Genomic DNA, 13,391 nt, shown 5'->3' on the forward strand with positions numbered 1-13,391 from the left:
CCTGATCCCTCCCTGTCTCTCTCTCCCACTCATTTCCTGTCCTGTCTCTATGCTGTCCTATCCAATAAAGGTGAAAAAAGCCCCCAAAAATATCTTTAAGAAAGAAGAACCAAAATGAAAAATAATAATTCTAGTCCCTGATGCAGACACTGGATGATGATAACCATAACAATGATACACGCCTTAGGAAAAGACTTGTCCATTTTCATTCATGTCCCTATGTCCACATAGGAGACATCACGACCGTATACCGTATCTGATCACGAAGGTGGCTCAGGTCTAATTTTGAAAAATAGGATTTGTGATGCTTCAACCTGGTAACAGGAACATAGCCATAAAAAATAACAGATATAAATCTGTCTGACTTTCATTTCCTTCAAGCACGCTGGTAATGATAAACATCAGTCACTCAGATATAGCAAAAATAAATAAATAGATAAGTAAATAATATTAAACTCTGTTCATGGCTCAGTCATGGACCGTAAGAGCTGCTGGTTTATAGACAGTATTTGCCGGGACTAAGTTAAAAAGCACTGCAGCACAAAGTTCATTATTACATTTTAAAGCGAGCATCAAATTGCACACTCTCTCTCTCTCTCTCTCTCTCTCTCTCCTGGTTAAGATGATCTCATCTGTAACATGGTTTTGGGAAACTAAGCTGAGTATATTAGAGACACTGTTGTAGTCGAGTCACTAAACCTCGAGTCCGAGTCCAGTCTCGAGTCCCCAGTGTTCAAGTCCGAGTCATTAAAAAAATTTGGAGTCGAGTCCACTATTGATCTGAATCGAGTCCAAGACTCCACCCGCACCATGTGACGGTGTCTGTTTCAGCGCCATTAACATCAGTTTGTTCCTGAACAGGTGAATGCGCTTCTCTTTATCAGGGAGTGTGAAGTATTCTGTCAGAGATGGTTGGGAGACGGATGGAAGTGCAGAAGGTGTGTTTATTAATACAAGTGAAGACGGTAAACAATCCAGAACGGCAGGCAAAATCGTAAAACGGGCACAAACAGGCTATCGTAGACTCCACAGAATCAAAGACGAGAAACAGGAAATCAGGGATCAGGAAACCAAACAAGGAATTAAGGCTCAGCAACGCAACTCAATACTTCGCAAAGCAAGTGTGTTTTCACAGTTTTTATATAGGCGCACTGATTGCGTCTTAATCCTGTACAGGTGCGAGTCGTTTATGGCGTGCACGAGAGTCCGCTTGGTGCGCGCGCTGTCCGGAGCACACCCAAGAGTCTATCTGATGCACGCGCCAAGGTGTGCAGGTGTGACACGAGTCTGAGTCATCAGTGATCAAGTCCAAGTTGAGTCACAAGTCCTTAAAATTACAGTTAGGTCCATATACGGTATATTTGGACACTGACATAAATTTTGTTTTTTTTTACCTGTTTACTGAAACATATTCAAGTTATAGTTATATAATGGACATGGACATAAAGTCCAGACTTTCAGCTTTCATTTGAGGGTATCCACATTAAAATTGGATGAAGGGTTTAGGAGTTTCAGCTCCTTAACATGTGCCACCCTGTTTTTAACGGGACCAAAAGTAATTGGATAATTGACTCAAAGGCTATTTCATGGGCAGGTGTGGGCAATTCCTTCATTATGTCATTCTCAATTAAGCAGATAAAAGGCCTGGAGTTGATTTGAGGTGTGGTGCTTGCATTTGGAAGATTTTGCTGTGAAGAAAACATGTGGTCAAAGGAGCTCTCCATGCAGGTGAAACAAGCCATCCTTAAGCTGCGAAAACAGAAAAAACCCATCCGAGAAATTGTTACAATATTAGGAGTGGCAAAATCTACAGTTTGGTACATCCTGAGAAAGAAAGCAAGCACTGGTGAACTCATCAATGCAAAAAGACCTGGACGCCCACAGAAGACAACAGTGGTGGATGATCGCAGAATAATTTCCATGGTGAAGAGAAACCCCTTCACAACAGCCAACCAAGTGAACGACACTCTCCAGGAGGTAGGCGTATCAATATCCAAATCTACCATAAAGAGAAGACTGCATGAAAGTAAATACAGAGGGTTCACTGCACAGTGCAAGCCACTCATAAGCCTCAAGAATAAAAAGGCTAGATTGGACTTTGCTAAAAAAACATCTAAAAAAGCCAGCACAGTTCTGGAAGAACATTCTTTGGACAGATGAAACCAAGATCAACCTCTACCAGAATGATGGAAAGAAAAAAGTATGGTGAAGGCGTGGTACAGCTCATGATCCAAAGCATACCACATCATCTGTAAAACACGGCGGAGGCAGTGTGATGGCTTGGGCATGCATGGCTGCCAGTGGCACTGGGTCACTAGTGTTTATTGATGATGTGACACAGGACAGAAGCAGCCGGATGAATTCTGAGGTATTCAGAGACATACTGTGTGCTCAAATCCAGCCAAACTGATTGGTCGGCGTTTCATAATACAGATGGACAATGACCCAAAACATAAAGCCAAAGCAACCCAGGAGTTTATTAAAGCAAAGAAGTGGAATATTCTTGAATGGCCAAGTCAGTCACCTGATCTCAACCCAATTGAGCAGCACTTCACTTGTTAAAGACTAAACTTCAGACAGAAAGGCCCACAAACAAACAGCAACTGAAAACCGCTGCAGTAAAGGCCTGGCAGAGCATTAAAAAGGAGGAAACACAGCGTCTGGTGATGTCCATGAGTTCAAGACTTCAGGCAGTCATTGCCAACAAAGGGTTTTCAACCAAGTATTAGAAATGAACATTTTATTTACAATTATTTAAGTTGTCCAATTATTTTTGAACCCCTGAAATGAAGGGATTGTGTTTAAAAAATGCTTTAGTTCCTCACATTTTTATGCAATCATTTTGTTCAACCCACTGAATTAAAGCTGAAAGTCTGAACTTCAACTGCATCTGAATTGTTTTGTTCACAATTCATTGTGGTAATGTACAGAACCAAAATTAGAAAAATGTTGCCTCTGTCCAAATATTTATGGACCTAACTGTAGGGCACGAGTCGGACTTGAGTACTACAAGCCTGATTAGAGAAGTGCGACAATGTCAATAACAAAAAACAAATTAATACTCGAAAGTGTATTACTTCCAAATATCTTTTTAAATACGCTTATGCTCTGCTGGTGGTGTATTGCACTTACGGATATGTAACAGTATATATACACACGGATCAGCCATAACATTAAAACCACTGACAGGTGAAGAAGTGAATAACATTGATTATCTCATTACAGTGTCACCTGTCAAGGGATGGGATATATTAGCCAGCAAGAAAGAGAACAGTCAGTTTTTGAAGCTAGTGTGTCGGAAGTAAGGTAAATGGGCAAGTGTAAGGATCCCCCGATCCCACAGAAGAGCTACTGTAACCCAAACTGCTGAAAAAGTTAATGCTGGCTGAAACAGAAAGGTGTCAGCATGAACTTTTTCAGTAGTTTGTGCTACAGGAGCTCTTCTGTGGGATTGGACCATATGGGCTAGCCTTCGTGCCCCATGCGAATCAATGATCCTTCGACACCCATGACCCTGTCGCCTGAAGGAGCTGCAAAAATCCACAGCGGAGATGGGAGGATCTGTCCATAGGATCACTTTAAGCCATACACTCCACAGAGTGGGTGGAGCTTTATGGAAGAGTGGCCAGAAAAAAGACATTGCTTAAGGCAGCTGGGCCATAGAAGGTTCACGCTGCACGCTGCATGCTGCACACTACACGCTACACGCGTGTAAAGAAAAGTGGACAAACGTAGCATGACTTGCTCTGGGCCATAGAACGGCGTTCACGTTGCACGCTGCACGCTGCACACTTCACGCGTGAAGCGAGAAATGAACATGCACACTTTTTTCTAGGCGTGAAGATGGAAATTCCAGTCAATGCATGCGGTCACCGCCGCGCCAGCCAATCAGAACGGGTCTAGGGAGATAACTCTATGCTTTCAGGGGAAAACTTCAGAAAAAATATAATTGAATGGTATAATTGAAAAATAGTTCTTCATCGGGATTGTCAAGCAGATTATAGAATGTTCGGTGAAATTCACCACGGGTTTCTCTCAGAAGGAAGTGTTCTCGGCTCCAAATTCTGTTCCTTTTTCTCTTCCTCTGTCTCAGTAAAAGCAGAATGAGGCAATCGTCGTCATCCGAAGAGTCCATATTGTTGGTTACTCGGTCAAAGTAGAACAGACGCAACACGTGAACATCCAAGCATGAAGTTTAATGGCCCAGGGTCCGGTTCTTCACGTGAACGTGTAGCGTGTAGCGTGCAGCATGCAGCGTGCAGCGTGAACCTTCTATGGCCCAGCAGCCTAAGAAAACGCATTTAGAGTTTGCCCAACAGCATGTGGCAGACTCCCTAAACACATGGAAGAAGATTCTCTGGTCAAATGAGACTAAAATTTATCTTTTTGGCCACCATGGGAAACGTCATGTGTGGCGCAAACCCAACACCCTGAGAACACCATTCCTACAGTGAAGCATGGTGGTGGCAGCATCATCCTGTGGGGATGTTTTTCATCTGCAGGGACAGGAAAGCTGGTCAGGACTGAAGGAAAGATAGATGGCACTAAATACAGGACAATTCTGGAGGAAAACCTGTTTGAGTCAGCCAGAGGTTTAAGACTGGGACGAAGGTTCACGTTCCAGCAGGACAATGACCCTAAACATACTGCTAAAGCTACACTGGAGTGGTTTAAAGGGAAACATTTAAATGTCTTGGAATGGCTGATTCAAAGCCCAGACCTCAATCCAATTGAGAATCTGTGGCATAACTTGAAGATTGCTGTACACCAACGCAGCCCATTTAATTTGAAGGAGGTGGAGCAGTTTTGCCTTGAGGAACGGGCGAAAATCCCAGTGGCTAGATGTGCTAAGCTAATAGAGACATACCTCAAGAGACTTGCAGCTGTAATTACAGTAAAAGGTGGCTCTACAAAGTACTGACTGGGGGGGTGAATACCTATGCACACTCCAGATTTCTGTTTTTTCATCTTAATTATTGTTTGTGTCACAATAAAACAATTTTCACCTTTAAAGCTATAGGCATGTTGTGTAAATCAAATGGTGCTAACGACCCAAAATTCCATTTTAATTCCAGCTTGTAATGCGACAAAGCAGGACAAACACCAAGGAGGATGAATACTTTTGCAAGACAGTGTAAATGTTCCAAGCCTCTATATCCATCTGTTATCTACGCCACTTATCCGTCAGGGTCATGTCAGAAGCTGGAGCCAATCCCAGCTGACTTTGAGTGAGAGGCGGGGTTCACCCTGGGCAGGGCACCAATCTATCACAGGGCTTTACACACACAGACCAACAGCCATCACACTCACACACACCTGGGGGGGATTTAGAGCAGCCAGATGATCTAAAACACGTCTCTGGACTGTTGGAGGAAACCGGAGAACCCTGAGGAAACCCACACAGGCACGAGTAGTCCATAGAGAACGACCCCAGTCGCTCACGAGGTTCAAACCCAGAATCTTCTAACCGTGAGGAGACGGTGATCACCACTGCTCTATAAACAGGTTTAATTAAGTCTTATTACAGGCTACAAACAGGACAATCAGGTTCTTAAAGCTGATTGTTCAGGAGACTGTCCATCCATCCATCCATCCATCCATTATCTGTAGCCGCTTATCCTGTCCAACAGGGTCGCAGGCAAGCTGAAGCCTATCCCAGCTGACTACGGGTGAGAGGCGGGCTACACCCTGGACAAGTCGCCAGATCATCACAGAGACAAACAACCATTCACACCTATGGTCAATTTAGAGTCACCAGTTAACCTAACCTGCATGTCTTTGGACTGTGGGGGAAACCAGAGCACCCGGAGGAAACCCACGCGGACACGGGGAGAACATGCAAACTCCACACAGAAAGGCCCTCGCCGGCCCCGGGGCTCGAACCCAGGACCTTCTTGCTGTGAGGCGACAGCGCTAACCACTACACCACCACGCCGCCCTTCAGGAGACTGATGTGTGTTTAATATTTCATAAGGCAATGGGATTAGTTTTGTTCTTAACACAAATACGTTTTAAAATATAATCTAGTCACAAAAGCAACTTTCTCTCTCGCGACAGCTGTTTAAACGATTTTACACATTTAAGTCAGTTACAGTTAAGCGTTATTTTCCCAATAATAATAATAATAATAATAATAATTTCCATCCTTTATTCCTGACATTCTCCGTACCTGACGACAACAATAATAGTTGCCACTGTTGTTGCTGAAATTATTATTATTATTATGAATGCTGAAACTGAGAAATGTTATTGTTGTTTAAAAAAATATATGCTCGTTTTGAATTTGATATCAGTAACACGTTTCAAAAAAGTTGGGACGGGGGCGTGTTTCCCACTGTGTTGCATCACCTCTACATTTAACAACGCTCTGTAAACGTTTGGGAACTGAGGAGACCAATCGCTGTCATTCTGAAAGAGAAATGTTGTCCCATTCTTGCCTGATATACAATTTGTTTTGTATTAAAAAAATTATGATTATTTAAAAAAATATTTACTTAATATTTTTAAACAATGGATACCGATATAAAGTATGACTCTGATCATTTTTGCTGGCTTATGATAAATAATCAGCCTTTTACACATAAGACACCTGACAATAATAATAATAATAATAATAATAATAATAATAATTCTGTTTTTTTCGTATTAATTGATTTTTATATAGATTTTCATCCTTCATTCTTGACAGTCTTCATGCCTGACAACAATAACAACACTAAGACTAACAATAATAGTTGGCACTGTTATTGCTGAAATTTTTTTTTTTTAATATTTACTTAATATTTTTAAACAATAGATACCAATGTAAAACATGTATCTATGTTTGCTGGCCCCAAAATAAGAGACCCATGTGACATAATAATAATAATAATAATAATAATAATAATAATAATAATAATACACAATATTGTGCGAATATCCAAATATGATTTCAGCTCAACACAACAGGGGCAGTGACAACATTATGTTCGCCCTCCTACACCTACACCCCCCTTCCATCCCGTATATTTACCCCCCACCCCACCCCTTCCCCGCCCCGCCCCTGCACGGCTGTGTGTGTGATCTTACCGATGGTGGAAATGTGTGCGGGATGAAACGCGTTGTCGGTGAATCTGCATAACAGACAGGTCTTCCCAACTCCCGAGTCTCCGAGTAGCAGCAGTCTGAACAGCACATCGTACTGCTTGGCCATGATGTCGGAGAGGAGGAGGAGGAGGAGGAAGAGGAGGAGGAGGAGGAGAGCGCTCGGTTAGCTCAGTGACAGATTCCCAGCACAGACACACACCCCGCACCATGAACCCGCATCCTGAGCTTCCCTTCCGCCTCTGTCCATCCACAGCACGGGTCTGCACGGATCATTCACAGAGGAGGGAGGGAGGGAGGGAGGGAGGGGGCAGTGAGAGATAGATCCGTTCACCTCCAGAAAGGGGCAGGGCCTACACACACACACACACACACACACACAAACACACACACCCTACCCTACCCTACTGTAGTATGTCCATGTCACAGGTTGCCATGGTGACCACGCTCCATCCTGTTCAGTGCTGTAGTACACAGCTTTGGAGCAGCAGCAGGAACACTGTTTATTTTCTGTACTTTAAGTATTATTTTTGGATTATTTACACTTTACCACCTGCTGTTTTATGCGGTTCTCTAATCAGCCGATCCCCTGACAGCAGCACAACCAATCAAATCATTCAGATACAAATCAAGAGCTTCAGTTAACGTCCACAATGTTCAAACATCAGAACGGGAAAAATTGTGATCTCACAGCGAAGTGTGACTTTCTTTCTTTCACTGTGGCATGGGTGTTGGTTTGAGCCAGATGGAATACTCAGGTTTGAGTGTTTCAGAAACGGCTGATCTCCTTCCTGGGGTTTTCACACACAACAGTCTCTAGAGTTTACACAGGCAGAATGGTGCGGAAAACAAAAAACATCGAATGAGTGAGTGACAGTTCTGTTGGTGGAAACAAACACCTGGTTGATAAGACAGCTCAGAGATCAGAAAAAGGACAGATTGGGTTGAGCTTTTTTGCCAGGAAGGATACAGTAACTCATATAATCACTCTTTACAGCCGTCATGAGCAGAAAAGCATCTCAGCAGAAAAGTAACAGCAGAAGAACACATCGGGTTCCACTCCTGCAGCCAAGAACAGGGATCTTAGAATCAAGAACAAGTTCCTATTAAAGTGGCTGGTGAGTGTATTTTATACCTTAAGTGGGCCGGACACCATTTTCGATGATATCAATATTCCAAAAACACTCACAACAATTCAGAGGCATCCTAAACCATAGTTCTTAAACTGTAACATGAAACTGAAGATATTTTAAACTCTTATACCCGATCCATTCCGGTTACTTATTCTGTCGTAACGGACCTGGACTGGCCGCGAAGGAAAGAAAAGATAAGGCGTGTTTTGTTCAAAGGTTCCACGTATGACATGTGGATGAAGAGAAAGTTTGAGATGGGTTTCGAAGGGATCACTAATGATGATTTTGTTGAGGTTTTGCTGCACAGAGAGCGAACAGAGTCGCGGTCACGTGCTTTCAAAACACAATGACCCGTATGTAAACAAAAACAACGACAGGAAGTGGATTGTGGGAAGAGTGAACCAGACACTTTAAGTACCACAGACGTAGCTTTAAAGGTTGACTTTGAAAGCTAAATAAAGTTACTACACATGCACCTTTGCAGATTAAAGATACATCTATTACCTCATTGTTCTTGTTTTTAAAATTAATGTTAGTCAAAATAGCTTTTTGTCCTTCGACGAGAAAGGACGTGAAATTTATTGTGAATTTTCTCTTTTATATTGGTGTTTATGGGCGGCACGGTGGTGTAGTGGTTAGCGCTGTCGCCTCACAGCAAGAAGGTCTGGGTTCGAGCCCCGTGGCCGGCGAGGGCCTTTCTGTGCGGAGTTTGCATGTTCTCCCCGTGTCCGTGTGGGTTTCCTCCGGGTGCTCCGGTTTCCCCCACAGTCCAAAGGTTAGGTTAACTGGTGACTCTAAATTGACCGTAGGTGTGAATGGTTGTTTGTCTCTGTGATGATCTGGACAGGATAAGCAGCTATGGATGAGTATTGGTGTTTACGTGCTTCATTGTAAATTCTAAAAAAGTAGATTTTTTGGTTTGATTAAAAAAATTAAGATTGAGATATTTACATCTTATAAATAATAATAATAATAATAATTTGAAATTTTGCTGTTTTTAGGCTGAAAAACATGTTGATTTTTTTTATTTCATTTCAATACAGTCTGAAAAATGAAAGAATCTGTTTCCTACACTGGAAATGTGCGTTTTTTTTTTTTTTACTTTTTGTCCTTTCTAGCTTTCCGTAGCCGCTAAACATTCACTTGGCTCAAATCCTCTAATTGTATTATTTCTTTCCCACACGCATTATGACAAAGTTCGTATTCTGCATTGTGATTGGTTAATATCCTGACATCCTACGAGGTAATTGGTTAACAGTGTAACAAGCATTTATGTCTAGCCAATAAGAGCTCGGTATAGCGGGGTGGGCGGGGAAATATAAAACCTAGTGTAATTTGTGGGCGTTTTGGAGTGACGTAGGGCTACGCACGTCCAATTCGCAGATCTTCAACGTATTACATCCCGGAAGTGAGTGCTGTGTATGGTGTTAAGATCTGAGCTGAGCGAGAGGAAGAAAGAAGAAAGAAAAGCTTGACGACAGTAATCGTAAAAACTTTGCTAGCTTGACAGCTAGCAAGCGGAGTGGTTTGTAATTGATTGTGAAGTGAAAATGGAGGCTTTGCGGTGTTTCGGCGAGTCCCAGCGTGTGGAGGAGTTTAAAGATGACGGTTTGCAGACCGTGACTTCTGCAGAGCAGGTCAGAGACGCGCGCTCGCGCTGTTAGCTGATGGCTAGCGGTTGCCATTAGCAACAGTGTGAGTAGCGTTAGTTAGACATTTATCGTGCTTTGTGTTGTAACACTCAGCGCTGCATGTTTACGTCACTTCCGGTGGGCTAACACGTTTAGATAACTAGTTTGTTTATTAATTTTTTGAGTTTAAATTGTTTATAACTGAACTAACACAGACTGCTAGAGATAAGTGTTTACTGATCTGAAATAAGGCATCTGCTTTCCTGTGGCTTGTTTTTAATCTCTCTTTATCCAGAGAAAAGTTGAACGCAGCATTAAAGAGGTGCTCAGTGTTTACCAGCAAATCCACACTTCACTCCAGTGAGTAATGTTCAGCCTTCTCTCATTTACATTCACAACTACACTGAGTGTGAAATCTACTATTTTACAAAAACAAAAGGTGGTAAAAAGCTTCCTATCACAGCTTGAGAATAACTCTGCTGTGTTAAAGGTGTAACAGTAGATCATTTATTTGTCACATGCACACTTCAAGCATAGTGAGATTCATCCTCCTGCATTTAACCCATCTGAAGCAGTGAACACACACACACACACACACACACAGAGCAGTGGGCAGCCACACTACAGCGCCCAGGGAGCAGTCAGGGGTTCGGTACATGTCGGTCCTGGGATCGAGATGCTGATCTGCTGGATCCATCCTGGTGCCCTGTGTCTGGTTGGAGTCTCATCGCATTGCTCCTGTGGAGGACGGCCCCATGTGGACAGATGTGGGCTGCGTCTGGAAGCTGCTCTGGATCTATCCTCAGTGGGTAGTTCCTCTCACAAGGTCCCAAGAACCGTTTGGTCTGAAAGCACCTTATAGGTGTCGATGATATCTCCTGAATTTGACGCACTGCAGTGTGATGCTAGCCTAGTAAACTAGACCCACCCGCCTAGCGGCCAAAAATATTTTTGCCTGCGAGTGGGTCTAGCCTCGCACCATATCAACAAAAACACCTCGGGCATCAAATCGTGCCCGCCAATCACAACGCAAGGTTTTTGTTTGGATTCTTTGGGTGGGCTTTTGCAGGAGTGACGACAAAGCTGCGCGACGCTGGAGAAAGCGCAACAGGAAAGATGGCTACGGCTAGTGAACAGCGCGCGTTTGACTCCGCTTTGGAATCAGTTTCAGAAGAATTAGACTTGGAGTTTTGGTTGAAACATGAGCAGGAAGAGGCTCTCCGCTCATTCCTTTTCAAGAAGGACGGTTTCGCTGTTTTGCCGACCGGCTATGGCAAAAGTCTGATCTACCAGCTGGCTCCACTCATAGCCAAAAGGATGGGGCTAGTTTGTGCAGGACGAAGAATTAATAAACAGCTTTGAAACATTACTTTTTGATTTCACCAAACACCACTAAATAAAAACTCTCAAAAACAGTTTAAGCAAACCCTTGAAAAACACTTAAAATACACTTTTTTTTTTTTTTTTTTAAGTATGTGGTACAGACTCCAAACTTGTGGTCATTATCTCCAAACTTCTTAATATCTAGAACCTGTTTATTAATTAATACGCATTTTGAAAAATTATTTATTTCAAGGCCTCCCCCACTGCTTTCTGTCGCTCTGACTATGTCACAGTCAATGTTGCGCTGATTGGTCAGAGCGTTGGCCTATACGCACAGAGACAGTTTGAAAGACAGCGGTTTGTTCCACCCCCACCCGTCGGAAATGTCTACGGATCGAGGCCAGACTAAATATTCACATTTAGTCTGGCTTGCCAGGCTAGTGTGATGCACAAACCCAGTCCTCTCATTAGACACGCCAAGTCCAGAGCACCTGGTCTCAGGTGTGTTCTCCAAGGTAGCTGGTCATTTTAGCACAAGTCCTTTTTTGAGCAGGACTTGGGGCCCGGGGCGGCATGGTGGTGTAGTGGTTAGCGCTGTCGCCTCACAGCAAGAAGGTCCTGGGTTTGAGCCCCGTGGCTGACGAGGGCCTTTCTGTGTGGAGTTTGCATGTTCTCCCCGTGTCCGCGTGGGTTTCCTCCGGGTGCTCCGGTTTCCCCCACAATCCAAAGACATGCAGGTTAGGTTAACTGGTGACTCTAAATTGACCGTAGGTGTGAATGGTTGTCTGTGTCGGCCCTGTGATGACCTGGCGACTTGTCCAGGGTGTGCCCCGCCTCTCACCCGTGGTCAGCTGGGATGGGCTCCAGCTTGCCTGCGACCCTGTAGAAGGATAAAGCGGCTAGAGATGATGAAATGAGACTTGGGGGTCCCTTCACATGTAAAAATGCACGTTTTCATCTTCTGCATGTTCTCCTGAGGAAAGAATTTTTATCCATGGATCTACGGTTTGAAGTGAGAATCGGAGTGTGTTGTGCAGATTTGAGGTCTATAGCGGTGAGCAGGTGGGGTATCGGGGCTGTTCATACCCCTGCGTGGTGTAAAGCTGCCTGGTCCTCAGTTGTAATGTGTGTTTGTCATGGCTCAGCGGGAAGCTGTGGATTTGAGCTTCTCCAGGCTGAGTGTGAGGTTTGGAACCTGCTACTACTTCCTTAACAAGGTAGTGGAAATAAATTCGCTTTAAACTTCTGACCTATAGATAAGGACAGCCTTCAGATCAGACTTCAAAACCGACTTTATCTTTGAAACCAGACCCCCAGACCAGTCTCGAGATCAGAACTCAGACTTTGGACTAGTCTTTACCCCAGCCGTCAGGCTTCAGATCAGCCTTTAGACCAGATTTGAAACCAGATCAGACTTCAGGGGTAGGTTTCCCAAAAGCCTCTTAATGCTAAGAGCATCTTAAAGGACCCATGGCATGGTGGTTTGTTGATGCTTTAAACGGGCTCGTGGAGGTTTCCGGATGTTATATCCGCAGCCTTTCTCGAAATGAACCCTCGGCATGCAGATATAGCCTCCTGGGAGAAAGCCCCATTTCAGCGCTTTTCCCAGTGCGTCGTTTTGCTAATGAGAAGCAGGAGGCGGGGAAGGGTAGAGGGTGGGGGAGGGTCTTATCATTAATATTCATGACATGTAAACGTGTTACCTCTGATTGGCTAACAGCACTGTGCCGCTACCTCCAGCGGGTCAGAACAAGCGGATGTGGGTGTCTTACTATGGCGAGAGAGAAGGAACAAACCGCGAAGGGAAAAATACCACGCGCTGACGTCATTAAGGTGCGACGCGAGAAAATAAAATAAATTCAACAAATGTTTGGGTTTTTACTTAAACAAATAAAATGAACGAGTGACTTAAAAAGAATGTGGGTGTCTTTGTAAAAACTGTTTTGATTGGCTATTATAACAGAGCATGCTGCATGCTTTTTGGTTTTGTAGCGCAGAGTACCTGGCTAACTGCAGGAAGCGGTTAGCTGCACAGCTAATGTAGCCATTGCAAGGCTAACGCACCGATTTTAAAACACGGCAAAACGACTTAACAGTTATACACTTACTTGTTCGGTGTTTGTGGCTGATGCGGCAGGGATGCTTGGTACGGACCCAGGCTTCAGTGACAGTTGATGTGCAAAACCTGCCCTGTACTGTCCCAAGTTGTGGAAACATTCAT

The 13,391-nt window shown here is 43.7% G+C and overlaps 2 protein-coding genes across 4 annotated transcripts in view; one reads left to right on the top strand and one right to left on the bottom strand.

Moving 5' to 3' along the window:
* Nucleotides 1-13,391, bottom strand: part of rab15 (RAB15, member RAS oncogene family) — a 49,354-nt gene that overhangs the window by 17,713 nt on the left and 18,250 nt on the right. Inside the window, exon 1 of one of the 3 annotated variants that reach the window (XM_060916333.1) lies at nt 7,069-7,310. The exons of the other annotated variants lie outside the window; for them this stretch is intronic. Within the exon in view, the coding sequence (XP_060772316.1) occupies nt 7,069-7,192 (124 nt within the window). The 5' untranslated portion in view covers nt 7,193-7,310. Of the gene's footprint in view, nt 1-7,068; nt 7,311-13,391 lie in introns of those variants that run through there. 3 annotated transcript variants of the gene reach the window in all.
* Nucleotides 9,637-13,391, top strand: part of fntb (farnesyltransferase, CAAX box, beta) — a 30,887-nt gene continuing 27,132 nt past the window's right edge. The window contains exons 1-2 of the mRNA XM_060916332.1: nt 9,637-9,853; nt 10,143-10,207. Of these exons, the coding sequence (XP_060772315.1) occupies nt 9,767-9,853; nt 10,143-10,207 (152 nt within the window). The 5' untranslated portion in view covers nt 9,637-9,766. The remainder of the gene's footprint in view (nt 9,854-10,142; nt 10,208-13,391) is intronic.

The sequence above is a fragment of the Neoarius graeffei genome, chromosome 3 (genome assembly GCF_027579695.1).
Source record: "Neoarius graeffei isolate fNeoGra1 chromosome 3, fNeoGra1.pri, whole genome shotgun sequence".
Lineage (NCBI taxonomy): Eukaryota > Metazoa > Chordata > Actinopteri > Siluriformes > Ariidae > Neoarius > Neoarius graeffei.